Genomic DNA, 27,793 nt, shown 5'->3' on the forward strand with positions numbered 1-27,793 from the left:
TAGGGTTGTTCATGTTTAGAGTATTTATTGTGGCAAAACAATTAATAGATTTCTTTTAAAAGATTTTTCCATGTTTAGGAACAAATGGACTCTATGTGAAGAGGGGAAAACTATCTTGTTTTGGAAAGAACACTGACTAAGGACACATGCAAAGTTCAAACATCCTTTAAATAGTTTTCTCCCAAAATGTATCATTAGTTTTGTTCAGCTTTTCTAGTTTGTAAACAACTATGTAATCAATGAAAATATATTTAGCCTACCTTTAAAAAGATGTTTCCAGTATTAAGTGATAATAATAGTAAAATCATATGCAAGACAAAAATATTAAGATCTAGCATGCTTGTCCCTTAACAAGTTCTATTCCAAAATTATATTACATATATTAATTTCAGCTTTGTAAATGTTTGTAATCTCAAATCTTTGAGCAGTCAGACAGTGACAAAAAAATTATTAAGAAACTGGACAACCTTTCTGTATTGTGAATGCCATTCATTTCAAACATTACTAGCAAGTAAAGTGCTGTTACAAGCAAAATGAAATTGTTAGTGTCTATCGAAAGAAGATGACATTTTAGTAATATTCAAATTGTACTTGTTTTTGGCAAATAGTTAAAAGCATAGACATGTTCGTTTAACCACCCAAAACTAATTCAGTATAAATAACATTGGTTTCAATAATTCTATGCTAAAAGGCACATACTAATGTTCCAGCAGTTCTTTCAAGTGAGCTTTTGTATGTAGAGTTTTAATTGTGCTTTTAAATAGTTACTGATTCAGTATGACCTTGAAAGTGACATTTGTGCATGTCTAAAATAGCTTCTCACAAATGAATCTCACACTCTGAAGGTGTAATTTTGTTAAGATTAAGATTATATGTATCTATATAACTATGCTTGTTGATCTCTATAGATCTACATAGATATACACATATACATATATTCATACATACACACACAAAAGGGCTTCTTCTGGAACAGCAGCAGAAAGTGCAGTCTATACTTTTTTGACTTGTCTCCATAATAGAAAGTTCAGGTATGAATTGTCTTGGGATTTGTGAGATCCAAGGGATTATTTGTGATACTGTGTATGTCCCATATTACCCTCTTTCCTTACAGGCTGCTTCAAGCTCACTTCACTTCCAGAAGAGATGATTGGCAAATTATTTTCCATGTGATACTGAATAAGATGACCCACACTATCAAATATATGATCTTTGGTTCTCACCTAGTGGAAGAAGCAAAAGAATATATTTTAGGTTAGTTTGTGCTTCTAACCAGTTGGACATGAGGCTAACACATAAAAATCAAAAGGCACTTAAGCCACTGAACTCACTTGAGCAGGATCATTAGGCTGTAGACAGCAATTGAGATCTATCCTTTGGCCCACAAGAAAAGTAGTGGTAAAGTGTAAAGATTGTATGTCAAACTGGGCTGATTATGCACAGGGGAAAGAAATAACCTTTTTTTTTCTCCAAAGAAGAGAGATATTTTTCCCTAAATCCCATTGAGGATTACTTTTTTGATTAACTCTCTCCTCAAAAATGTCACCCAAGACTGCTCTTCTGAGCAGAAGAAAGTAGAATTGAAGTGACAACAAACCTTTTTGTATCCAGAAATTCATAATTAAGGATAGAGTTATTTTTTTCTAGCACTCACAGTTTGCAGGATGTGTTAAGTGTATACACTAATTATCAGCACCTGGACTAACAGTATTTAAATTCCTCACTGCTACTTCCATGGTACTTCAGTGCTTTTAAGTTTTTGAACTTTCAAACCCACTGCAGCCACTGACTATATTAAAGTTAACCTGAATGGAGTCAAATCACTTCCACTTGATGGAATGCAGCCATGCGTTTTGATTGAAATATCTGAGCAGCACCGAAATTTCATTATATGAAATATTCATACCTTGCCCTCAGGATCCACCAAGAGTAGATGCTTTGCCTGCCCTCCCTGCAGTCCACTGAGGACATACTGACCAGGTGACGTTGTGCTTTCTCGTACCAGAAAATCCCCGTCGTTGACTAAGAGGCTCTCTGCTGCTTTCCTGTTCAATTTGCCATGGTAACAATCTTCATTCTTTAGCTGTTGCTTTATTTGTGGCAGAGCACAGAGACCAGCTGTGTTGCTTGTGGCACTCTGCTGAACAGGTTCCGGTAACTCTAAAATTAAATGAAAGGGAATGTATTGGACACTTCACCTAAAGCCTCATGCTAAAAGGATGCAAGCCAATATCTTTAATAGCTTTTAAAAAATTCAAACAATTCAGCCTTGAAGCAAACCAACCTTACAGACTATAAGAATATGCACACATGAATGCTCATGACCCTCCAGTGCATTAGGCAAAATTATCACACCACCTCTTCCCCTACCTTAGATGGGAAAGCCTTTGGTCGCTAGGCAACAGTGATTAGAAAGAGGAATTTTTCTGATGCTGTACTGGTTTGGGGTTATATTTCTTTGTATGAAAAAGTCAAATTTTCCCTGTAAAAACAAGATTTTTATTGGCTTTTTAGCTTTATTTTTTTCCCCGTAAGATCTTGTTTTTCCTTTTTCCTTAACAAGCTCTGAAGAGATTGTCACAGATCATTGGGAGAGTCATGTTGAGTGGCTCCAGCTATGTGCAGGAATGTAAGACAACATAGCCAATGTAGCCAGAAGGGAAGGATTACAGCATGATACATTTGCTGTTAAAAAACGAACAATTACCAAATGTACTAAAAAAACTGGGTGGTTTGGGATATAGCCAGTCAGACTGCAAATGATTCACAGGCAGGATTCTTCTAAGGAAAATATGAGGATACCACTTCTTCAATGGAATTGTGCAACCTAAGGCTCCTCAGGATATAGGCAGTTCCTTTTAGAGCATGATGCAGTCCCAAGTTGGAAATGTCTCAATGGTCACAGATTTCTTCATTGTGTTTCCTTTATTGTCCAGTCCTTTTTCCACTTTCTTGTGTGGAGCCAACTCTGACAGAGAAAGCACTCAGTGGGAAACCATAAAAGGCAAAGCTAATAAAGTATATTCAATAATGAGGACAATTAGTAGCAACTATGTAATCATTTAATGGATATCCTCCACTTCGAGACCATGAATCAAGTTTGGACATATATTTAGTTGATACCACACATCAAACAGTTTGATTTAGAAATTATTGGATGGGATTCAATGGTCACTTATGGAAGAACTAAGTAAAGACTGTCACAATAATCCCACTTTAACCCTGCATGCTACTGCCTGTGAAGCAAAGGCATCTGAGGTTATTTCCACCTTAGAGTGGTTAAGACCTTGAGCATACAGGAGAAGCCTTGTCCTAGAGGCAATGTGCAGTCCCAAGCTCCTATGATCCTCAAGACTTGCTTTTTAATACCTGTGGCACTCCATTCATTGTCATCAATGAACTACAGAGGGTGAAAGGTTATCCTGCTTGTTTACCATCACTATTTCTGCTCTTTAATTCCTTTTCTCTTGAATCTAACAAGGAAAAAGAACAACCAGGATAGATTTCTTTCCCCATCTTTTCTGTATTTCTTATGGGAAAGCCAAATCTTTCTGCATGCAGAGAAATGAGAAACCCCCCTCCTTCCACGCTTAGACAGGTGTGGCATCGCAGTGGGAACCTACTGGCCTGACGCAGAGGGCTCCCAGGGATCTGTGCTGCTGCTGCACCTCGGGCTGCACAGGCTGCAGAATGCAGGGACTGGGTGTTGATGTAACATGGATCATCAAATAGATCTGCTTTGTAGGCAGGTTTCAATGAGGTTGCCTCTTTTATTGTCTTCTGTGATCTCTCATTGCAATTACCTGCAATTAGTATATAGTATGCACAGATTTCCTTTTTTTTTTTTAACTCAGCTTTAAGTAACTGTAAAAGCTGAAAGAGGAATGATGTTCTTCTTTATAGCCCACTAAAGTAATTCAGAAGGAAAATAAAAATGCAAATGAACTTATTTTTCCTGATGTCTAGAAGGCACCAGGTCCAAAAGTAATTAGAATGAAGTTTTCAGAAATGTTCTGTACTGGTCCAGTTCTGCTTCAATCAATGTCAGCAGTGAACCCCCCACAGACTGGAAAGAAATTAATACATATGTCTCTACAGAAACACATACCATACATGTTATTTGTTGCAAAACCCTTTCCTTCCCCTCTGCACCACAAAAAGAGCTTGTGGGAAGCTGAGCAATTCTCTCTCTTGCTATTCTGGTGGAGAAGGGAGAGATGGAGGAGATTGGTGCTTTGAGGCTCTGCCTGGAGAGCTCAAGCCACATCTGTCAGGTTAGGATCCAAGCCTAGGAACAGGCTAACAGAATATCCCCTGCAGGGTATGAAAATAATAGCACTTCAGCTAGCCAAATAGCAGGCATATTTTTGCTCTTCAACAAACGTTTTATTCATAGATCTATTCATTCATTCTTTTATTTGTTCTCCCTCTCTTTGTAGAAACCATTTGATTCTCCTTTCCTTGAATTGGAAATAACACAAGAAACTGAAGTATCCCCTACAGACAGCGTAATGGATCACTTCAGAGTCGTGCAGGTGGGAATTCAGAAAGGACCCCATTGTGCAGTGAAAGAGAGGAGCTGAGCAAATGTGCTCAGGGCATCAGCTGTGGCAAAGGAAGCCCAGAAGGGATGGAGGCTGATGATCTCCTGGGGTCCCTGAGAGCAGACTTGGCTAAAGGCAAATTGATCCTGGCCATAAAGCTGCCTAAGGCAGGGGAAGGGCACAGTGACACTGAGAAGCCAGGGATGCTGGAACCAAAGGGCCAGGCTCTGTTGGAAAAACCCTGTGCTGATAATCTGGATCTCATTGAGCATTTGTAGGAGAAGGGGATATATTCAGAGGCTGATAAGAAATGAAGTATCTTCCTTTTTCAAATGGTATGAAGAAAGGGAACAACAAAGAGTATGAAAGAGAATAAAAAAACAAAGAGCTACTGTACAGTATCATGAGAAGTAAAATGAGTAAGTCTGCCAGCAGACTTGAAGATAGATTAGTGGCCTTTAGAAAAGCTGTAAGGCTTTTTTGTCTGCCCTCCATCTAGGGAACTAAAAATGACCCACTAAGTAGAACACTTTTCACCATTGTATTGAAAGCCAAGGGACAGCTCTTCCAGGCAGCCTGCCCTGGTTAATTCTGCATATGCATGAGAAGGAAAAGAGAGTACATACCCACAGTTTTGTTTTCTTCTGGACAGTTTTCATATATATTGATGAAGGTTGGGCTGCCTGTCTGTAGAAAAATTTTAAAATCAGTCACATAAAGTAGTCCCCTAGAAAAACCCAGGTAACTTCAAAACATCCATGCATTAGTTACTAGATATACAGGTAATTAAACATGTTCTTCACCAAAAAATTCCCATCTCCTCAAATAATATTTCACACTGATACTCTTCTTTCTTTAGATGTCACGTCTGGACTCCAATGTGAGTCTCATAACTGCCCAGTTATGTATCTAATGTTTAGTATATATACAGTGTAACTCCTAGGTAAGAAAGCTCAGATTTTCTAGTAAGTGTCCCTCATCATAAAATCAACTACAGGTATCATGGTTTGAAAGTGAAATGGTTACTAAGCTGTCTGAGCAGCACTGAAAGAGAAAGGAAAACCAAAAAGTAACAGCCCATGGGAAAAAGGCATTTGCATTAACATGCAGGGTAGCTCCTTGCAACAGTACTGGTGAGCATGAGGTGCAAACTCTGGATATAGTAAAACATTTTTTGATTTAGAGAACTGCTGGGGAGGTGGGGACCTGATATGCAGAGTATGGTTCATGTCAGCAAAAAATAGATGGTGCAGTAGGACAGGAACACACAGCAACCTGGGAGCAGTTGCTACCAAACACAAATAACACCTGGGAGCAGCAAGCTTTTAGACAGAACCACCTGGATTCCAGCAGGCATATCTGAGTGTGCTCCCTCTGAGCAAAGTGGTGGTGCCTTCTTTCCTGTGTGGGGAAAGGATGGTGCTCCCAAGGCCTCACACAGCAGACTCTGAAATCTGTGCAGCCATCTGAACTTGGCTTGTTTTACTCCCTGATTGGTTTTTATTTCCCACTATGCCAGACAAGAGCCACAATCTCTTTTGCTGATTTAACAGAGCTTCTTGAAACAATCCAAGAGTAATGAATATTGTATATATATTGCAATCAGTCAATGTTGTATGTATAAGTTGTAGAGCATAATGGACAGGATGAAATATTTATTAGATCACAGAATAGGGAGCCAGGAGGTCCCAGATTTTGCAGATGTTCTCTCCAACAAGCCATTTAAATTGGTATCTATTTTCTTCTCAGAGCTAATGAGTGAACAAGGGAATATTACTTGGTCTCCTGAAAGTACTCTAAGGACAAACCAGTTAATATTCAGAAAGTGCTTTGGGATTCAATTATGTACTAAGCATCATTAAATCTAGCCTAAAAAAACCTTTTCCCAGGATAATCAGGACCTGGTTCTGATGTTAATGCCATGCTTTAACACCACAGAAACATTTTATTATTCATTCCCATAATAGGCAGTGAGTATTTATCCCAGCAGATGCTGTACTTACTGAGCAATACTGCTTTTTGCACTGGACAGGACACTTGGCCCTTGGGTCTGTCTGCACCTTCACTCGCATGTCTAACACTCCGCCGGTGGGAGGCTCCTTCCCTGGAATTTCGTTGTAATATTCATGATGATCCTCCCTCTCCTGTGAATTCCCAGCTGATCCATTAGCATTTGCTGCCTCACTGAAAAAAATATGGGGGGGGGGGAAATGAAGCTTCTGATGTAATCAATTGCTTTCTAGTGCAGGCAAACATCCCCAGTGTCTGCACAACGCACAATACACAGATTCGCCATACGGAGGCTGTAAAGGGCTTTGGGCCGGAACTTTCAGAGCTGTTTATTTTTCCAGTTACTTCTTCCTGAAATAAAAATAGTCATGACAGTTTGGGGTAAAGGGAGGTACAGTCATTTCATTAGCACCAGGCAGCCCAGATATATTTTCAAGTCAAAGAAGAGGTAAGAGGAATCTACTGAAACTTTAGGAATTCCAATGCATTGTTCATTAAGGTATCCAAAATGCTGACCATAAAACTAATTCTTATGGCTTCTTTACTGAAGTCTATAAATCTAGAGATTGCTGGGGGGCAGCCAGACTTCAAGAGAAAAATGAAAACCTCATGGCATTTAGTCAGACAGGCCTGCAACTGTTTTAGAAAATCAAATATTACTACCAAAAAAACCCCTAAATAAATAAATAAAAAAGTAGCTGTCCTCAGAGGCATTTGCCCTGATTTTAATAACCACAATCAATATTCTGGCTCAGCTTGAAGGGAACGCTGAATGACATGAAGGAGAGCACACAATATTTTTTTTAAGCTAAACCAGAATGATGATAGTTTAAATGTACAGCTGATACACTGCAAAACAACTAGGTGCTTCCTGTACTGTCTCCGGTCCCAAAATAAAAAAACTCATCTCAAATCTTACTTCTCTGATTAACAAGAGTATAATTGGATAAAAGGCCATGAGCAGGAAAGAGATAAAGTTCAAGTAGTTGATTATGTGATATGCAGTGCAAGTATTTGATTATGTGATTCATAGTAGTTTGGAAGGGAGTGACTCATTCACACAGCAATATCCGACTCCTCTGCCTGAGGACCGTTCTCGGAGGCTGCCTGTGGGTTATGCTGAAGGAGGAAATCTAATTACCCTCTTCCATTCCTCCCTGCTCCTATGCTGCTTGTGACATAACCTAGCAGGATTTCTTAGGAATAAAAGGCTTTTCCTCTGGTTATTTTCCCCAGGAAAACAGACCAGTTTTAGCAGTGGAATGGCAAGAACCATCATATACATTGAAATAAATATAAACTGGAGTTGCATTTATGCAATAAAACCAGCTCTGCTGTGATGCATTAGGCCCTGTTCCAGTGACACTGCCTGCTCAGGACTCCTGTGCTCAGGGTGCAGGTAAGCAGTGGCACAGCTTTACCTATTCATGGGAAGTAGCAGACAATCAAATTTGGTGTTACAGTAAAAAGAAGCCTGAGAAAAATAGGCATGTCTAATCTGTGAGGAGAGCCATAAATTAGAGCAAGAATTGTGTCCCCAGTGCAATGGAAGAAGGGTAATTGAAATGGGGAATTGTGGTCCAGAAACTAATCTAGGCCCTGTATTTCAGGCAATGTGTAGAGGACAGGGCTTCACGCTTTAACATGCCAGGTGGTGGCTGTGTTTATCTCAGTTCACGAGGCTGATGTAAGTCATGCCAGGTGAAAACTGAGGCTGCTGCCAGAACATGAGCAGAATAGCAGAAAGGTGAATTAAAATGGCTTTTTTCCCCACCACACACTTTCCACAGCTGCAGCAAGCTTAAACTTGGCACAGGTCAGGACTGAGCTCAGTCTCTGTGTGTGTGTCTACTATTTATAGAGCTGAACTTACTCGGGCAGAGTAATTTGAACATTTGTTCAACTTGCATGACTTAAAATAAGGCTGCTTTATCTAAGGAACAATACAGCTTAATTCTGTGTTCTGCACCTGTACAAATGTCACAAAAATCAATGGAGTTCACTGGAATAAGCTAATTTTGATATCTTATACACTGCACGTACAGGCAGGCATACATTTGAATTCTCCTATGTCCAGAAAGCATATTCAAAGCATGTTACTTATGGATTACTCTTTGTAGTGTATTGTTTTCCTGAAAAGTACTAAAGAGAAGGAAACTGCCAGTTAAGTGACTGAGAATGTGCTGACCTTTCATTAGATGTAACCAGGCTAGATGGGTTCTTCAGGTACTGTCTGAACCGGAGCTCAAAAGCCTGGCCTATGGTGTTGATCACCTCCTGTGCCATCCCATTAGGACATTCCAGGATGTGGCATGCTGAAAAGAGACACCTTACTTTAATCAAGTAAATGCAGTTTATACCAGAAAGTAAAGACTCAAGCTATATTGCTTACAGCAAAGCTCCTACCCCTTTATGGAGCCAGCAGCTAGTGCAGCTCCAGTCTGACCTGCAGTTCCCACTTCATTGCACAAAGAACATGATATTTAAAGCCACAGCCTGCCTACTATTGCCTCTACACGCACAGAAAAGCCAGAAATTGTACAGAATATTCAGCTGAGTTCAGTAGCTTCCTTATTTTAAAACTCAAGCAATTCCTTGTTACGTACAAATAAAGCAATCATATAAACACATATAACAGTTGGAAACTTGTTTCAATACCTCTCTGATTAACAGGGTCTTTTGCTACATATGCCACGTAGTCTGTTGTATCCTACAGGAAAGAAGACAACAAATGTCTTGAACATTGTAATTATGATCAACCCTACCACCACAGCACAGCAATTGCATATAGACAGGTACATTTTTAGCTTTAAAATGCACGCTTCCTTCAGGGAAAAACAACCAGAGGTACTAGCAAAGTGAGCCAAGGAAAATATCAATGACACACGGGTGGCTATCAACACAGTAATTGTCCCATATTCTTTTTCTTCTAAAAAATGGACTAGACCATTTGTCATTCTTTGGGTCTTCAATAAACTGTGTATTCAATTCCAGCTCTGCAATAGGAGTAGAAACACAACTGGTGCCTCATCACCAGGCAGTGCTGCCCCTTCCACTGCTCCCGTGGAGCTCACAGCCTTTCCCATGTAACACATCAGGGCTGTGTGACTGGTGCTCACAGCTTTTGGCTGGGACAGTCCTTTCCAGAATCACTGGAAGATAAAATAGTGCTAGCATACTGCAAAGGACGAATTTCCAATGTTCCCAATTTGTAGCAATAAGATTGAGTTTTGAAGGCATCTTAGAGAAAAGTTAAACTTTAAAATTACGCAGAATAAAATGGGTATCTGATCTCAGTTGCTCCTGCCTAATTTTAGTCTGGCTACAATCAGGTTAAATTACCCTGGATCTCAAAGCTGCTGCTGAGATCAGACAACCTCAGTATAATCAGTTTTCTGTTTCTGATTCTCTTTCTAGCCAGCACTGAAATAATCCTCTTTTCCTAGTCAAATTGAAAAGGGAACTGGAATAGAAAAATTAACATTTCTAATGATACCACAAAAGCAAAGAGTGGCTTGATAATTCAGTGTTATAGTCAAATTGGTGAGGTAATGAATAACATTCTTTTAATTATTAAAGATGCATTTTGTTATTTTGGATCTTTAAGGTGGGACAGGGAAAATGCAATTCACAGCTTAAAGGCATGGTTCTCTTGAGGGAAGAGGCAATCAGCTGGCAGGAAACAAGGCCCCATTTGCAATATGCACAAGAACAATCATTTAATAATTCACAATGAATGACACAAGAGGCAGGTCTTAGGGCCAGCAGAACTTGTCCTAGATTTTTTTTTTAAATCTCTAAAGTTAATATCACTAAAGCAAAGCAAGCTAAATATTTCTTATGTGTCTAGTGAACTCAATTTCCTTCCTTTTCCTTTCAAGTTTTTCTTAAAGTTCATAAATATTTCAGGATAGATATTTTAAAATAAATCAAATCTAGGGAGTGACTAGAAACTAAAGTAACTGGAGCAGCACCTGCTATTTTTTATGTCTTTTTTAATGTTTATGTAGATGCCTGGATGATTTTGCTTCAAAATAAAGCCAGAATAGGCTTAATTATCAGGCAGAATAGTCCTACTCTTTCACAGCCCAGAACAACACTGAACTTCAATTAGACCCTGAATGTGGGGCAGGTGGAAAGACAGGTCCTGTGGAACTATCTCCCATTTTAAATGTAAACAGAATTTTGAAAAAAGTACCTGAACAAGACAACAAAATTGCCCCTTATGTGAAGGGCCACTAGATTTATAGTTATCACTGATGAGCAAGACCTCTATTTTGCATTATCCTCCCAGTAAGAAGTGTCAGCAGCTGCTCCACCAAGCCCATTTCCTGCAGCACATCTGTGCACACACATCTCTTGCTGGCTTTGCCATTAAGCACTGACCAAACCCAGCCCTGCATAGCCTCTGAAATCTGAAGTCACTGTGCAAGAGCAGTGCAGTATAATAATATAAAAAACACTAAAAAAGGTAAACAAGCCCTAAGGAATTACTTATCCAACCCAGATAGATGCATTTCCTGCTTACAATCATTACAGTAAAGAGTCTGGAATAGAATAAAAACCCTCTGACTTGAAAACATCCATGACTGCATGGCAGTGACACTAGGAAGAACAGCTCTATCTGCAGGAAGAAGGTGGTTATGCCACATCTGTCTCATTGGAGCTGTTTGCTTGAGTTAAAATTAATCTAAAAATTTAGAAGTGCCAGTGCTGACAGCTTTTATGACAGGTATTGGATCACAGGGACCACTGAACTGGATCAATTCCTATGTTCACATTCTTATTTTTAGATCCCCAAGTCAGAGGGCTTTTGAATTGACTGACACTCACTGATGGGTGACAGAAAAGTTAACTGTGTATCTATTAAATAGGGACTGAGTCACTATTCCACACTTCCTTTTCAATGTCAGTCCCCCAGTTTTCTTGTATTACTGCTCATGATCCAGAAGTGCAGTGTACTCTGTTAGTGCTTGTGGAAGGAAAGGATGAAGCAAAGTATTTGCAGGTAACAATTATTACATGAGTTCATTTTACCTGCAGAAATACATTTAATAAATCAATACTTACTGGGTCACCTCCAGAAGCAAATGAGATGGACTGCATATGATGGTTGGCAATAATCTGAAAAGCATAACAGACTAATTAAAAATGCTCTTGGGCCACACATTAGAAGATATCAGAACATATGTCTCTATAGAACAAGCAAGTAAATTCATAACAATCCCATTTATTAATTTATGCATGTATCATTTAGGAAGGAAAGAGATAAAAATAGGAATATTTTTGAGATTACCCCTTCATGTTTACCAATGTCTAGATCCCTGAGTAATCTTCCTTAAAGAGTCTTCAGAATTAATTCAACCACCAACTTCTAATTGTACCAAAAGGAAGAAAAGGAACCCTGGTGTCCTAATCCCCTCCCAGGATGAGCAATGGACAGGAGACCTCTGCACTAGAGACAACCCCTAAGAGCTCCTTGATGCTCAGCATGGCACCAGCTCAGTGCAGCATTCCTCAGTGCCAGTGAGGCAAAATGACCTCCCTGATGTTCCCCTGCTCCAGCTTGGAGCAAAACCTGCTGCTGGCCCGGGGTGAGATCACCCAGGGAGCAATACCAACAGCTGAGGGAGGAATTAGGTGGGCAGGACAAAGATCCTTATCATATCTGCCAAGAAGGAAGGGAGCACAGCCCAGTTCCAAGCAAACCCAGGCTCTCAGGAACACACCTCAATAGAGCCTAGAGACTTTACACAGTATAATTGATTGTACACATGTATTATCCAGCTGTAAAATGGCTTGGAATGATACCAAAGCCAAGCTCTGACTTCATACCTACATCAATTTTTTTTTCCTCCTATGACTTGTCAGAAACTACAGTCAGGACTTGTTTATTGGCACTTTACAGGCCAACACATCCAGAGAAACAGTTTGCCAAGAGCTCAAGGACCCTTCCCCATGGAACACACCATCATGAACAAAAAGGACCTGTGCTGTATGTCAGGTGCTTTCATTTCTAAATTCAGAGGCATCATGTAATTCAGCTTCACCAGGCGTGCTAAAGGGTGCCCTTTGCAGGGCACTTCCTTCCCTCAGAAGCCACAAACGAGGACAAAAGTGTAGCATGGAGAAAAGGACCCTGAGTACATGGATCCTACCTGCTGCGTGTCAGCATTAATCAAAGTGAGGCTGCTTGTTGAAATGGTCAGCTTTATATTCATGCCAGAAAACTGAAGGTTACTTTTGCCAAGTACAGAAGACAGAAACTTCACTGGAGGCTTTGAACAAAGAAAGAAAAGAAAGAGGCTGTCAGCCCAGTCTGTGAGGGGCAGAAACATATGAAAGTCAAGGAGGTTTTATGGTATCTTATTGAGACTTTCAATGGAGCAAGGATAATGGCTTGATCAAATGCAAATAGATCTTCTAACAAACATCAGCTCTGAATGCAATACTGGTAGGAATGGGTTTTATGTCAATAATGGGGAAAAAAATCCCAGTGAGCTAAATGTTATAGCTGGCTCAGGAATTCAGAATGTGCAGTTTTCTTTCTGAACTCTTCTTTGTTTCTGGAGGATGAAGTGTTTCTGGGTAAAGCAAGAAATTCTCTCATGTATTCCTCTTGAGCTCCACAGTTACAGAAGGAAATCTGTAAGTTCTGCTGGACACAACCCAACAGCAACCACTGATGTTGCCTCTCACTGCATCCCAGTTACTTAATAAAATCCATTAAACACTGCCATTTTAGTTTAATGTGTTTAATTTTTTTATATAAAAATAAGCAGATAACATTCCAGTGAATTAGCTCCCTCTTGCAAACCAAAAAAAAACCCAATTCCAATAGTTTAGCAGCCAAAGCCTAAAACTTGTAAAGCACCATACACTGCAAGGGCTGGTAGAAGCAGGAACTCTGGACAAAGCATTAATCCTGGGAAAAATAAAGTAGGGCATAGCCTCAGCCCCAAACCAAACAGGCTAAACACCCTGCTACCAGCACTTCCATGTTATCCAGGCTGAGTTCAGATGGATTAAAATGCACTAATTCCAGCATGGACTGAAGCCTGTTAGAGACTCATGTATCCAGCTTATCAAAAGCAGATACAGAAAAATAATTGCTGAGCTAAAATAGGATTTACCTTCCTCTTTTTTATAGCTCCATTTGTACCCGCCACAGCTTCACACAGTCGGCTTATTGCTTCCCTGCAAATAAAAAAATACAGCACAGACTGTTGGATCATTTCACATGCACCATCTGTAACAGAGCCAGCAACTCTGCAATTTATTGTTATCTGCCCACTTATAAACTCTTAAATCTTCTGGAAGGTCTTTCACAGTTGTTTTTCTTTCTTCTTTCCTCCCACTGTTAAAAAAAAAAAAACCAAAAAAAAACCCAAAAAAACCAACCAAAAGAACTATTTAACAAAATACAGTGATTCAGCAGCCTGGATTGGATTCTTTTTCTTCATCAAACCCATCCATTTCATCTTATGAAAATGTTTTTAATTAAAAAACCCTCAAACATAACTAACCAGAAGACAAGCAACTTAATACCATCAAAACCTTTTTTTCAGAATGGTTGATAGGTCCCTTGCATGGCAGGAGGGGCTCCTCCCTACTTAATCCTTCCTATTTAGCACAGCAGGTGCATGCTGAGTGAGCCCAGCTGGGTTCTCTGATTGACTTTCTGGGGTTTGGGATTTCTTTTCCAGAAAAAAAAAAAATCACAGAAAAAAATCCCAAAACAACACCTCCCCCCCCCCCGCAAAAAAAAAAAAAACAACAAAAAAACCAGAATCAAAACAGAAAAAAACCAAAAAACACAATAACCCAAACAACAGTGGGGATGTATAATCAGCTTCCCTAGTTCCCTTTCAGAGCTATCAATCCATATCTTTCCATCTCTGGTAGGAATCTCCCAAACTGGACCTTCTGTCCAGCCACCCCATTCTCCTCTGCAGGTTCCTCTCAGTTCAGGCAGCAGAAGGGTAAGGCATAAAGCACACACAGTGCTCATTTCTAGATGAAAGATAAATCCACACAGGATAACAGAGTGCTGTGCTATGCCTGTTTTCCAACTTGAACAAGGCACATTGTGGCCTCTGCTCAGGAAGTGACTGGTTTGGACATAGAGCACAGCACTGACGGCCCTGGTCAAGGTTAGCACAGCAGCTGGGACAGAACCTTTCTGCTGGCAGTTACAGGCTTTTCCTCACTGACAGCTGCTGCTTCGAAGCCAGCAGGAGAATGGTGCCTTGCTGGGCTGGGATGTGCTCAGCAAGTTTCCATAGCCTGCCTGGACAGCCTGGTTGGAGTAGCAGCCCCAGTGTCTCCAGCTGCCCTGGCCCTGTCCCACAGGGGCTGCGTCTTCTCAGGCTTAGGCTCCCATATTGGGCACTCCAAGCCTCAGCCTTTCTCTTGGGGCTGAATTCAGATATACCTCCAAGGATGGGATTTTGTTTGGTTCTAAAGGGGAAGGGAGTTTGTTTAATTGTTTGTATTATTGAATTATTATCCAAAGAGCTAATTAGGAAACGAGCCGGTTGGGAAAGCTTGTCTGTTTCCAGATCCCGCTGTGTCTGTGGGAGGAAAACACCACTGGCCTTCACCTCCTGAGAAATATTTAGTCCAGAAGGGCTGAAAATTACCAGGAAACCACACAATGACAAGAGGCTCCAGGCAGGTATGTCCAATGAAGCAGAGATGCCCAGGGAGGAGGAGTGTGGTCCCCCCAGGACCCTGCAGATGAGAGAGGAGGTAAAGCCAGCCCAGCACAGGTGAACCCCAGACTCACTCCTGCCCCTGCTCTGCCCCCCAGGGCTGCCACACCAGTGGGCTGTGTGCTGGAGCACTGAAGATCAGTGATACACACTGAGGGAGCACCCTGAGAAATTCAGCCTGGATGCTGTCACATGAATGGAGACCTCACCCACAGCAATATATAATTAATATTTTCTGAGTGAAAACATCAGGAAAGAAAAGGGGCCTCATTGTGGGCTACACAAGATCAGAAACCCTTCTAAACACTGACTCTTCTTAGCATTTAAAAGCAAAGTACTTCTCCCTACACAACTGAAAATATGTTTTTAAAGTAAATTTCTGATACCCTTCTTGGTTAGCTCCTGCTGTTACCAGGGGGAAGGCCAAACATGACCAAATTAAAAAAAAAAAAAGAGGAAGGCATCCTGCAGGATGATCTTGCAGATTCCAATAATCAGCTTGGAAAATGAGAACTCATCTTCTCATTCAATATTAAAGGAAATTAAAATCAGAGCCAAGACATTAAGGCTACTTGGAGCCTTCAAGTCTAGCCTTACCTAGAAAGAAAACCAGATACAGAACAAATTGGAAGAACAGGGAAGTTGTCTCTTTTGGTGACAAATGAGTTATTGCACATGTCAGGTAGCCCATGTGAAATCAAGAGTTGCAGGCAGAGTTGCCAGCCACAGAGCCAATTCTTGTACAAGCCAGTCTGGTGGCTGCCCACTTCACCATGCTCTGAATCGACTGTCCAGTAAAAAGGAACCAAAAAGTAGCAAACCATTTAATATTTTCTACTACCTCTCTTTGGTAGGGAAATAGTTGTACAGACATTTCTTGCTGCATACCTCTGGGTGATTTTCTAAGTGATCTAACAAAACTTTACAAATATTATTTGAAAGGTGTGAAAAGCAGGAGTTTGGTAACACCTGCTGCTACAACTGAACGCTTCCTACATGCAGTCATTTCCACAAACTGGAAACTGCTCCACACACTAGGAATAAAAGAAACTCTGGATGCACCCATGATAAACCAAAATGAGTGACCCATTTTTGGCATCCATAAACCTTTAAACCAGCTTTTTGGGGGTTTTTTTTCAGGCCCAGTCCACAGGTTTTCTCTGGGTCTGCAGCCCTGCAGTGAAGCCCGTGGCTGACCCAGCTCCTGCGGCTCACAGGGCGCGCCCGTGAGGGAGAGGCCTGTGGGCAGTAACACTGAGCCACTTTGTTCATTGTTCCCCCAAAACCAGAATAAAAGATGAACGATGGGCTGATGTAAGCAAGCAAGCATGCTGTTGAGGATTTGCTTTTAAGCATCTAGGGCCCTGCCTACACCATGTAACAGAAAGGGATTATGTGGCTCAACAAAGTTGAAATTAATCTTCCAAACAAAGTCAGCCTTCTTCCAGCAGCCCTCCCTGGCTGCACATTTGAGACACCCTTCACCCCTCAATGCCTGACCATTTTGGAGTTTATAAGTTAATGCCCCAATCCAAGATACAGAACCTCTTTTCCCAGAAATGCCCAAATTTGATGACTAATAATCAGCTTGATTTAACAGAAATGTGTCAGAGGAAAAGAGCTGAATGGCTGGACAAGAGAAGTACACATGAGGGTCCAGCAAAGGCAGGACCTGCCACAGCACAAGGGTGACAACCCAAACACATCTTGTATCCAGAGCAGCAAGCACAGGCTAACCATTACAAAAAAAAAAATACAAAGACCCCCAAGCAGAAGAACTTGTTATGCTTATTGTTATTTTTTGGTGTTACTTTGTCCTCTACATGGAGTTTGAGATCACAGATTTCTGCAAAATGGGAGGAATGTCCCTAAGAACAAGTGGGGTCATGGGCAGGCAACAGCAGAGAGCTGGAAAACTTGCAGTGGAATCTCCTGTGCCAACGTCCTCACCCCACAGCCACCCAGGGTAAAAGCACCTCAGTGCCCAGCCCTTCTCCTGCTGTGCTGTGGGCATTTGGTCACAGAGCACCTCTGCATCCCATGCCCATTCACAGCACCAGAGAGGCCACTGTCTGCCTTCCCTGACCATGTGCCTGCCAAGCAACTGAAAATGCAAGTCCAGCAAGAAAACAGACAGTAAATTCTCCATGTTCACTCCTTTGGACTCCTCGCTTCACTTTGACAAACATGAGTTTGTTCATCTTTTCAACATTCATGAGAAAGGCAAATAATATCTTCAAATTTAGATACCATGAGGTAACTAAGCATGCACATACACATAAATCAAGGCAGGGTGCAGACATAACTAGAGACCCTTTCTACATCACTTTAAAACAGAAGATGTCTCTTTGTTTAGTGAAATGCCATCCAAGTAAAAATATTTTTTACCCCAATTCAAGTAACAGGCATGGTTAAAATGGGGTAATTTCCAGCAGCTCCTTGGTTGGTGCATTGTGCATGTGTCTATAAACTTACTCCCCTGAGAGAACAATAGGGGAATAATCAATGTTATCTTTGCTCCAGTCAGCTTGTCATCGATCGGACTTTAAAGTCTGCATGTGTGAGCTCAGCACTTCAGCATTTGGTTTGCAAACAGTTTAAGTTTTGAATTTCTCATGCACAAAAGAGCCCGTTAATGTCAGCAGTGGCATTTTTTTTAGGTGATGGAAATATTTCTATTGTTAAGTTTTGACACAGTTCTGCTTAACAAAACCTTACTATCTAGTCCAAATTTAAGTTGGCAAGCTCTTGTCACGCAGTAATTCATATTCATTATTTTCCTGACACACCAGACACAGCTCTGTTCTGTTAGCACAGCAGCACACACACCTCTTGCAAACAGGAGATAACCTTGCCCTCTGGCTGAGCTGTGAAGAACACAGTGGCCTGGGCTGGATGTATTACATGGCTCTTCTTGGTCTGTAAAGGACCTGCCTGAGGGAAGTATATTGGTATCTCAGGCACCTCTTCATCCAGACATGAAGGAACTGGGTGAGTGTGTGCTTATACCAGTTGTACATTCAACAACTGCTGGTCTGAATATAAAACAAACCGGACAGCTTTGAAGTGAAGTCTATAGGCATTGAAGGACTCATGTTTTTCAGTTTCTTTCAGTTGGTAAGTTTGGGAGCCAGAAGGTATAAATGTAACACTAATCTCTTCACGTTGCTTTCCTTTCTCCAGGAATTTTTGGATACAAACTTGGGGAAGCAAAACAGCATCTGAAAATCTCCCTCCAGCAGGAAGGAAGAGCTGGGCAGGTACAGGAAGCCTCAACCACACTCCTGGCATCCTCAGCACAAACTATGCCAGAAAAGCAGATGAGAGGACAAGGGAACATGTCTAAGGCCAGGTGAAGATAACCTGCAGCCACCCATCTCTCCAAAAAGCTGGGTGGCTGCTGGGGCTGCCTGGCACTAGTCCTGACTGGTGGACCATGAGCACATCACAGCACCACACAGCACTCAGAGCTGGATAGAAGGTGATTGTTTTGAAAACTCAAACACTCCTGCAGTTCCAGACTTACAAGAATAAATGTCAAAATAAAAACGAGCTTTTCTCTTTCTGACAGGACATTTCAGCCACCCCACAGGCATGGGGGTACTAACAATCTACACCCAGAAACTGGCAGTAATCTGCAACAGAAGTAGCAAAGTTCTCAAAAGACCACAAAATATTTCATGTTTTAACCACATCCCCAGTTGTATCTGAGAATGAAACATTAATCTTTCTCTGATTTGCAGCCTAAAAACTTAGGCTTGCAGTACAGATGGAAACAGCTGTATTTCAACATGTTTTCCTTGTGACTCCACTTCCAGCTGAGGCTGGTCTTGGTGCAGATGGGGTCAAACGATGTCATACATCTGATAAAAATTCCTTAGATGACCTTGCTGGACTGAGGGACTGATGGCACTTTCTGCATCAGGTGGGAAGCAGTGTGATGACAGAGAGACCCACGAGGGTCCTGGCTCTGCACCCTGGCCATGGCACCACAGGCACAGCAGCACCAGTGGATTTCCCCCTGCCTTGGAGAGCCGTGCAGGCAGCGCTGAGCCACGTGCAGAGCCCAGCTGCTGCTGGTCCCCAGCTGGCTGGGGATGTCTGCTCTGTGCTGCCACTGCAGGGGGAGGCTCTCTGAGCAAGAACTGGGAGAGAAATTACGTCTGTGCCTGAAACAATTCATTTTCCAATGCAAATAGCCTATTGTAATGATCAAATAATTCAAATCATCACTTAGGAAAAGACAAAACAAAACATGCAAACTCCTATTCAAAATTGTCTCAGAGCTTGGCACGCACCCTCAGCTTTATACAAAAATTAGCACTCAGGCTTTTCATTCTTGGGCTGAATCTCAGTTTTACACCACCTACCTGGTAACTTGTGTTCGTGTGCCAAAGTCCAGGGATCTCATTGACTGCAGCACCTCAATACAGCCCATGTACTAAGGAAAACAGAGAAAAGGGAGGACTGTTAATATCTGGTACACAAGTAAGAGGAGGATCACAGGAGGAAGCAAATGTGATTATTGTCCACTAAGTTTATGCAGAACCACAGTCTAAATGGATAATCAAATCAGCCATCCTAAAGCTGCTTCCTAAATAGATCTTGTTTTACTAAAAGTGTAGAGAAGAGCAATAAAGATACCAATGGCTTAAACACCATAGCACCAAAAAAAAAAAAACAAAAGGCAAAGCACTCTGGGGACACAAAATCTGATTATTCCTTTTTTACCATTTCTGCTTACTCTCACTTATTAGCCTGTGACACTGAGCTGGGAGGAATACATGAGGAAATACTGGAGAGAACAGAGTCCTTGGGAGCAGAGACGCTCTGGAAGCCCCTCGAGACCAATGCACTCAGAGCCCCCATGCAGAAGAGCTGAGTGTCCCTTCAGAGAGCAGGAGGCATTACAGGCCACAAGGAAAACCACTGGCTCCACACTGCTACATGTCTGATGACAAATAACCTCTGCAGAAGATGAAGGATGTGAAGTTGCAATTCCAGCTCATAGCAACAGCTCTTAAGAGCCTACACTATCAACTGACCTGCTTTAAATTAAAGGCTGACTGCCACACTTCTGTTGTATGGGACAGAGCTGGGGCTTTTTCTACTCTCATTTGGGATTTGTATAATACTAATTCTCAAAAATATCTAGGATGTGATGGTATATCCCCAACCATATCTTACTAATCCTTCAGCATTTCTGGATGTCAATCTCTCTGTTGTTGAAGCAGTCTGATCTCTTCATTTCAACAGGCTGGCAGAGGTCTGGGTCTCTCATTTTTGCTCTTGGGACCATCCTGCAGTGCTCACACAGTGCCTGAGGGCTGCAGTGACAGCATGCCTGTGCAGACCTCTCCTGCAGGGAGTCAAAGCCTCTGGGACAGAGACAACTTGGAAAACCCAGGCAGGGTCATGCATACTCTGTTCCTTGTCTGAACGGATGGAAGAGGCATTCTGTGTCAGAGAAAGGTACCATATTTAGTTCCTCTGCCTCACTTTGCCTGTAAATCAATTTTTCTGCTGGGCCATTCAGAGAGGGTTGGATTTAGGTATCTGTTTCAGCTTTGGAGACTTTCAGAAATGAGTGTGTGAAAAAGAGAATGTTATATGTGCAGTCAGGGATTCCACAACAATTGTATTATCCCTATTTTGCTTTCTTTCCAATAGCAATGTAACCCTTGGGAGAACTCCAGAATTAGGTCAGAGACCTGGAAGGACATCAATAAGAATCTGAAAGGTTGGCAGAACTACTTCCCTAATGAACATTTAATGACTTTGAGAGCTATCTGCCTTGTTAAAGATATTCCTGCTTAACAGGAACAAAGCAAATGTGGAAAATATGTCTAGAGCCTCAGCTTGTAGCACAGCAACGACCTCTGATCCTACAGTATAAGGTCAAGCATCCTGTAAGCTGGTTGGCTGCTCCTCTATCCTTGAAAAAAAAATAATTTAGAGAAGTAGGTGAGTCATATGCTGACAAGTGAGTCCCCATTGCATCCTGAACAGATGTGTGGGAAGCTACTCTAAGCAAAGATGAAAAATCAATATTAGGTTTTTGCATAAGTGACCCTGAGTGAAGCTGAACTTATCAATGATTCACAAAAGACCTTTTTTTTTTTCCCTTTAAAAGCCTGAGTAGGGAAGTGCATTAACATGGCACCTCACTGCATCTCTCATTTATTTCAGCTGTCGTTGGTTATCTGAACTGGCACAGTTAGAAATGGCTGAACACTCACATCGCAGTGCGAGGGCACAGAGAACCAGCAGAGCCTCAGGCAGGGGGACAATGCGGGGCTGGAGCAGAGCAAGTCAGGGTCACAGAGCCTGGGAGAAGCCCAAGGAGCACACAAAAGGACAATGGAATACCAGAAGCCTATTCAAGAAAACAAAAGACGCTCTCCAAGGAGGAAAAAAAAATTAACAATAAACAAAAATATTAACCCCTCCATAGCAAAATATGGGAAGCAGCACAACCAATGCATGAGAGGAAGAGGAAGGCAGCAGAGAAGGACAATGTTTGTCTCAGAGACTTCTGCACCCAAACTCCAGTTCAAGTGGTGCCCCCAGTTCCTGTCCTGTACACCCCAAACAGCACATCTCAGGAAAACAAAAATGGGCTTCTCTGGTGATGCAGGGCCGATGCCAACTCCATCCTTCCTGCTGCAGGGAAGGTTAAACTAAAGCATGAGCAGGGCAGCAACCACAGGTGCCTGGGAGAGGAAGCCACAGCAGGCCACAGCTCTTGCTCCAGTGCAAGCTATTCACCAGGTGCTCTTGTGAAAACCAGGTCCAAAGGTGGTGTACAGGGAGGGGTGTTCATCTTCTGAAGCCCACAGAGAGAGGCAAAGCCCAGTTCACTGAGCTGCTGGGCAAGCTGGGGGAAGCTGGACACAGGCCCAAGGGTGCACTAACCAGCCTGGGGCAACAAGCACAGATGTAACTGCAGAATTCTGCTACCTACAGAAAAATAGAACAGCAACAGTGAAACAAGCCAAGTGCTAAAGATCTGATCTGGCTAATGAAAGAGGATGCTGAACCCACTGTTCTGTCAGCAGCAGGATGGAGAGCTCTTGCCAAGACAAGCAGCAGCTCTTAGGAAGGAAAGACTCACTGGCCCCTGCTGGAAAGGGAAGGGCTCCACTAATGACAATGTGTGCAGAGTTATCCCATCTGCCTGCAAAGGGCTGTGAGAGCACTGGTACCAGGGACTGCTTTGTCCCTTGGTGTTTCAGTACAAAGGGTGATCTGGGGCTGGCTTGCATTTCCCCACACCACCAGGAGAGAACAGCAGTTATTGAAGATGCACACATCTTTCCACATCTATTTACATGAGATGACAGAAAGTGCCTGCAAACAGGATGAGGGACTGTGTGGGAGGAGATGAGAAGGCACCAGGCAGGGCCCATGTGAATAAGCAGCACATGGCAGGACAATGCAGAGTGCCAGGCTCAGGAACCTGTTGTGAGATTCCTCTGCTTCCACCCTAGCAGGAAGGTAAAGTGTTGTCTTCCCTCTATGGACAACACCAGAAGCCAGCCAGGATGTGGGGAAGGAGCAAAGCATGATTTACCCTAGTTTTGGTAGGGAAGTTTTCTCAGCCCTTCCTTAGATGCCGCCTGTGGTAGCCTTGGGGTTAGAAAGTCACTGTGTCCACTGGAAAGCAGAGACCACCAGAGCTCCTCTGGCAGTGGCTCTGCTCCTGCCAGCACACAGACTGCACTGTGCCAGTCAGCTCAGTGCTCATCCTGCCTCACACAGCAGGGTTCACTGGGCTGGGGTAAGTGCTCTGTAACTCTGTAAGCAGCCACTAGTCAGGCAGCTAATGGAGAACTTTGGCCCAGGTTTGTGCCCTGCAGGACATTCAATTGGCTCATTCCTCAGCCTGAACCTCACTGGTTTCCTCCAGCAAACACCAACCCCATCCAGATCCAAAAGCAAAGCCAGCAGAACCTCTGCCATCCCCACCACAGGAAGCAGAGAGGCCAAGGCAGCCCCCAGCAGCCGTGAACACCACTGCAGATGTGGGTGGTACCCCCAGGGCACCTGTGAGACAGCACAAAATCCAGGCAGAACCAGCTGGAAAACAGACTAGATACCTTCACGGATTAAAGGAGCCCATTAAAGATTATTAAGCACAAACCCACGCCCTCCCAGTAGTTTCTCAGTGCTAGTCTAACTCTCCTCATGTGCTTGCCCTGCTCTCATCTTCCCCCCTTGCAGCAGCAGCAGCAGTGCAGACAGACAGACAGACAGGCCCTTGGTCTGTCCCACGCCTCATGCCCACGCAGCACAGCCTGAGGGCAGCAAGCCAGGGCTTTTTGTGAAGAAGAATAGCTTTTGATAAATGAATTTTTCTTCTGGGAAAGTCTGACTCTTTCATTCACAGGTTTTCAATTAAAAAAAAAAAAAAAACAACTAGGGAAAAATCATAAATACAGATATATAGAAATATTTTAGTTAGTTGTCTGAAAAACCACTTTCTGCAGCACTGCACTCAGCCAGGTCTCTAACAGAATTGTTCCCAACCCACCCTGTCCCCGTTCTCCGGCTGTGCTAAAGCAAATGGCCCGAAAACCCGCGGGTTCCTGAGAGGATCGATTCCAGAGCGGCGCGAGTGCCCCGCGGGCGATGCCGGGGCCGGGCCGCGTTCCCGTGGGATGAGGCGCTGCAGGGCTGCCCAAAGCCCAAAGCCCAAAGCCCGAGCCCAAAGCTCGAGTCCGGCACCCCCGGCTCATGATTCACAGCTGCGGCTGGAGCCATGAATCACCGGAGCCCAGCTCCTTCCTGCGGGAGCCCCGGCTCTGCAGACGCCTGGAGTTATTTATTTACGACGGGCGATGCAGGGCAGCTCTCCGGGGGCAGTGTCGGGGTGCTGCGCGCCACGGAAGCGGCTGCAGCTGAAATACCACAATATTTCCCTGCCCTGATCATGGAAGAGGCGCTGGTGGCAACCTAGGACCAGGAAAGGGCTGTGCTGGACCCCTTCCCCACACAGGCAAGGAGCAGCTGCTCCAGGCTGACCTGTCGCATCCTCCGTGGCCAGCAGCAGGACTGTGCAGGGCACTGGTGCCCACACGTGCTTTCAGGGTGCAGTTCAAGTAATTCTGAACTGCCGTGCTAGAAATGGTCAGGCTCCTTTTAATCTAGAGACATGTGGCTGATTTTAGACATATACAATGGCATATATCTATATGCATTCACCATCAAACCACTAGCAGAGGATCAACCTGTACATTGCTAAAAGCCCTTTGAGACAAAGGATGCTGCAAACAACCTTTACCTTATTATTATAACGGTATTGTAATGAAATATCTGGCAATAGTATTTCCTTTTCATATTTTAGTTAAATAATTTTTAAAACCAATCATCTTTCAAAGACTCACACTTTGATTTAAGCTCAGGTACAGAGCCTTACTCCATATTAGGTCCAGTAAACATCATCCTTGCTATTCTCAGAGAAACCACTGATGTAGGACAGTGCTGAGAGACAGATCTTACCCTCCTTCCCAGCAGCAGCCACATCCCTGGCACTCCCCAACAAGCAAGAGAAAGGATGGCAAGTGCCTCTTGGAATATTCGTCAGGCTCATCACAGCCATAACAAACACCAGCAGGAAAGATAAGTGCCATGGCCACTATGGGTACCATTCAGAGACAACCTCAGCCCCAGATGGGCAGCATTGTGGGAAGGTTTTTAACAGGTAGAATGTGAACAAGGACATGGTGAATATCCCCCTTGTAAAGCCTGCAGCAATCTGCATACAAAGTATATTTTGAAACACAACAGTGTGAAAATCAGAGCTGTCCACGTTTCTCTTGGAATATTAGTATTTGGGCTGTTTGTTATTTGCACGAGCATTTGGGGGGACCAGGTGCTATTATGGGTCTCAGCTTCCTCAGCAGGCCTGGGTGACATGTGGCTGTGACACAGGTGCTCTGTCACCACCAGTCACACCCGGCACAGCTGCCTCCCCAGGGGATGCAATGAGCCCAGCACGGCCCCTCGTTAAAACAACACCAAGAAAAATTCTGCCTCACTCCAGTCTGCAGGGGACAGCTTCTGCCCTACAACATTTCTTTAAATCACCACATTATTGCCTTTCTAAAATAACTGCAGATCCTCTCCATGTAATTGGTGAATTCTCCTCTTACTCTGATTAAGCTGTTAAGGCCAAAGATCTCTGGCAGCAGCAGTCCCAATAACATGGACCTGACCTGCCTCCTAGAAGGGTCTCTGTGGAGATCCCAGCAATCCCATACCCCAAGAGGGCACAAGAAGCTGCATGGAGAGACTGAGTGCCTTCGAACACACAGGAAGGAGGGCAAGGGCCAGGGCTAGAGGGTAAGGAATGGAAGCAGCTCCAAATGCCCAGCCCTTGGTCTCTTGGCCCCGCTTTGCCTTCAGGTGAGACCATCCCTCTGCACCAGAGTCCTGCCATGCTGCAGCCCTGGCCATTTCCCAGCCCATCTGAGCCCATCACCAGCTACTGAAGAAGTCTGATGGTCTCTGGGGAAATTAGTACCTTGCTTATCCTCTCACCTTGCACACATCCTCTGACGCTGAAACACCCAAACCCCCATGTTACTTATTTACCAGTCTGCTGTTACTATTGAAAGGGCTTGTTAAAAAAACACCAAGATTTTGGCCAGGACATGTCAGTGATGTTCCTGCAGGCCCACAGCCATGGGAGCACTATAACCAGGAAGATGAAGGGAAAAAACATCTCCCTGTTGCATTGTGAGGCTCCTGCCAATGAACCCCTGAACCCCCCTCTGAGATACTGCCCACAAAAGGAAGACCAGCAGAAAACCATACTGGAAATACAACCTGGGCAGTGCTTGCCCCACAGCCTCCCTGACAAATGTCAGCAGCGTGGGTCAGAATGCACCTAATGCCTGGAGCTGCTCTCTGTGAGGGATGGGAGGCCCTTTCATGGGCCTCCTTTTCCCTCCAACATGCAGAGTAACCTGTTTCAGTTGCGGTTCAGCCGCAGTCCTCAGAGAGTCTACAGACAGTCCCTTGGAATTGGATGTTGTGTTACCTCGGCAAACAGCTGGGATGCTTTTAGCTCTCCCAGCTCAATGCCACAGCCCTATGTATATCAGAAGATAGGAAATACATGGGAGAACGCAGTGGTTTGGGGCATGGACTCTAGAGGCAGGAAAATGGAGGTCACCCAGCAGCCAGCTGAGCTGTTTGCTTTGTCAGAGGATGGAGCCCAGGGGGATGTACTCACCCGCACGCTGTAGGTGGTTCCTGGCTCCTGGCTGTACGTGCTCTCATTGCTCTGGGCCAGGCCCCTGTCCTGCCTGCCCACAGCAGCCTCCTCAGCACAGTCACCTGCTGCCTTTGGGGTCAGGACCAGCTTGTCCAGGTCGGGCTGGGGGTAGGAGGCCGACAGGCAGCTGATCTCAGGCGAGGTCGGGCTGCTGGGGATGGTAACGCACTCCGTGAGTTTAATTCGTGGCACCTCTTTGGTTCCCAGGCAGAAGCTTTTCAGGCCCGGCAGATTGGATGGGTTGGCAAGTTTGATGTTGGCCATCCGGGGGATCAGCGTGCACAGCGTGGTGCAGGTGTCCTGCGGCCCCAGGGACACATCTTCTGTCAGTAAATTGGGTGTTGAAGAGTGGGAAGAGGAGGAAGAACCTTTGATATTTAAAGACGTATTTTGTGTGCCTTCATCTAGGGAGGTTATGGAATCATTCCTGAATCGGCTGTACTTAGCCCTGTGCAGCATTCCTGGATGTCTGAATAACCCTACATACAGGACGTGTCCACCGAGGCTCTGCTGGCTGCGTTCTCTCATAGCCTTGGCAGGTCTGTAACTGGATATTCTTGCATAAATTAGCTCTTGTAGATAAATTATATGGAAATTAAGAAAGTCAAACAATTTTCAAAACAGAAACCTATTGGATATTTTTGCTGACTCCCTCTTGAATGGTTTATTTTGCTCAAAGAACAAGGCTTAAAACTGCATGGGCATCTGGCATTTTGTAAGCAGAAATAAAAGCAGCATACAGGAAAGCACATCGGTGGTACAGCAGCTTAAGCTGAAGAGCCACTATCCAAACCTGCCTTCATTGCTGCCTCAAGCCAGGCACTAAATCCCACCTAGCTCTGAAGATTCACAGCTGTAGCATCAATAATTGCAGAGTCCTGGCTGCAGCGAAAGCTCAAGCATATTCCACACAAAGCAGATCAAGACAGCTACAAGCCCAAACGTATTTTCAGACCGGCATGAACCCCGTAAGGTGCCCGGCTCTCTGCACTTCCACCGCCGCTGCCCCAGAGGCGAAGAGCATCCCTGCGCTGCAGCTCCTGCCCCGCCGTCAGGCGCAAACCCAGGATTCTTTCCAAAAACACTGAGCAGCGTCGGTCTCGCTAATTCCTGCTGGAAAGTCCTTCAGCACCATAATAATCCCGAAACAACGGAATATTCCCGCGGCTCCGGGGCCGTTTCCCGCAGCGCCGCGGGGCAGCAGCTCCGCAGCGCCCGGGCCGCCCCCGCCGCCGCCGGTTTTA

General features: G+C 43.8%; 1 protein-coding gene across 2 annotated transcripts; it reads right to left on the reverse strand.

The window, feature by feature from the left end:
* SHC4 (SHC adaptor protein 4) lies at positions 1–27,793 on the reverse strand. 2 transcript variants are annotated; one of them, XM_036389917.1, is made up of 12 exons: positions 26,508–27,793; positions 19,639–19,709; positions 13,688–13,751; positions 12,713–12,832; positions 11,625–11,678; positions 9,213–9,264; positions 8,743–8,869; positions 6,548–6,728; positions 5,171–5,231; positions 3,624–3,803; positions 1,907–2,160; positions 1–1,223 (listed from the first exon to the last, which is right to left on the reverse strand). In XM_036389917.1, the coding sequence occupies exons 1-12, from the start codon at positions 27,075–27,077 to the stop codon at positions 1,068–1,070; spliced, it is 1,890 nt and encodes a 629-aa protein (XP_036245810.1). In that variant the 5' UTR covers positions 27,078–27,793; the 3' UTR covers positions 1–1,067. The 2 variants fall into 2 exon arrangements, with proteins under 2 accessions (XP_036245810.1, XP_054372208.1); XM_054516233.1 differs by lacking the exon at positions 3,624–3,803.

Source organism: Molothrus ater, chromosome 13 (assembly GCF_012460135.2).
Source record: "Molothrus ater isolate BHLD 08-10-18 breed brown headed cowbird chromosome 13, BPBGC_Mater_1.1, whole genome shotgun sequence".
NCBI classification, from domain to species: domain Eukaryota; kingdom Metazoa; phylum Chordata; class Aves; order Passeriformes; family Icteridae; genus Molothrus; species Molothrus ater.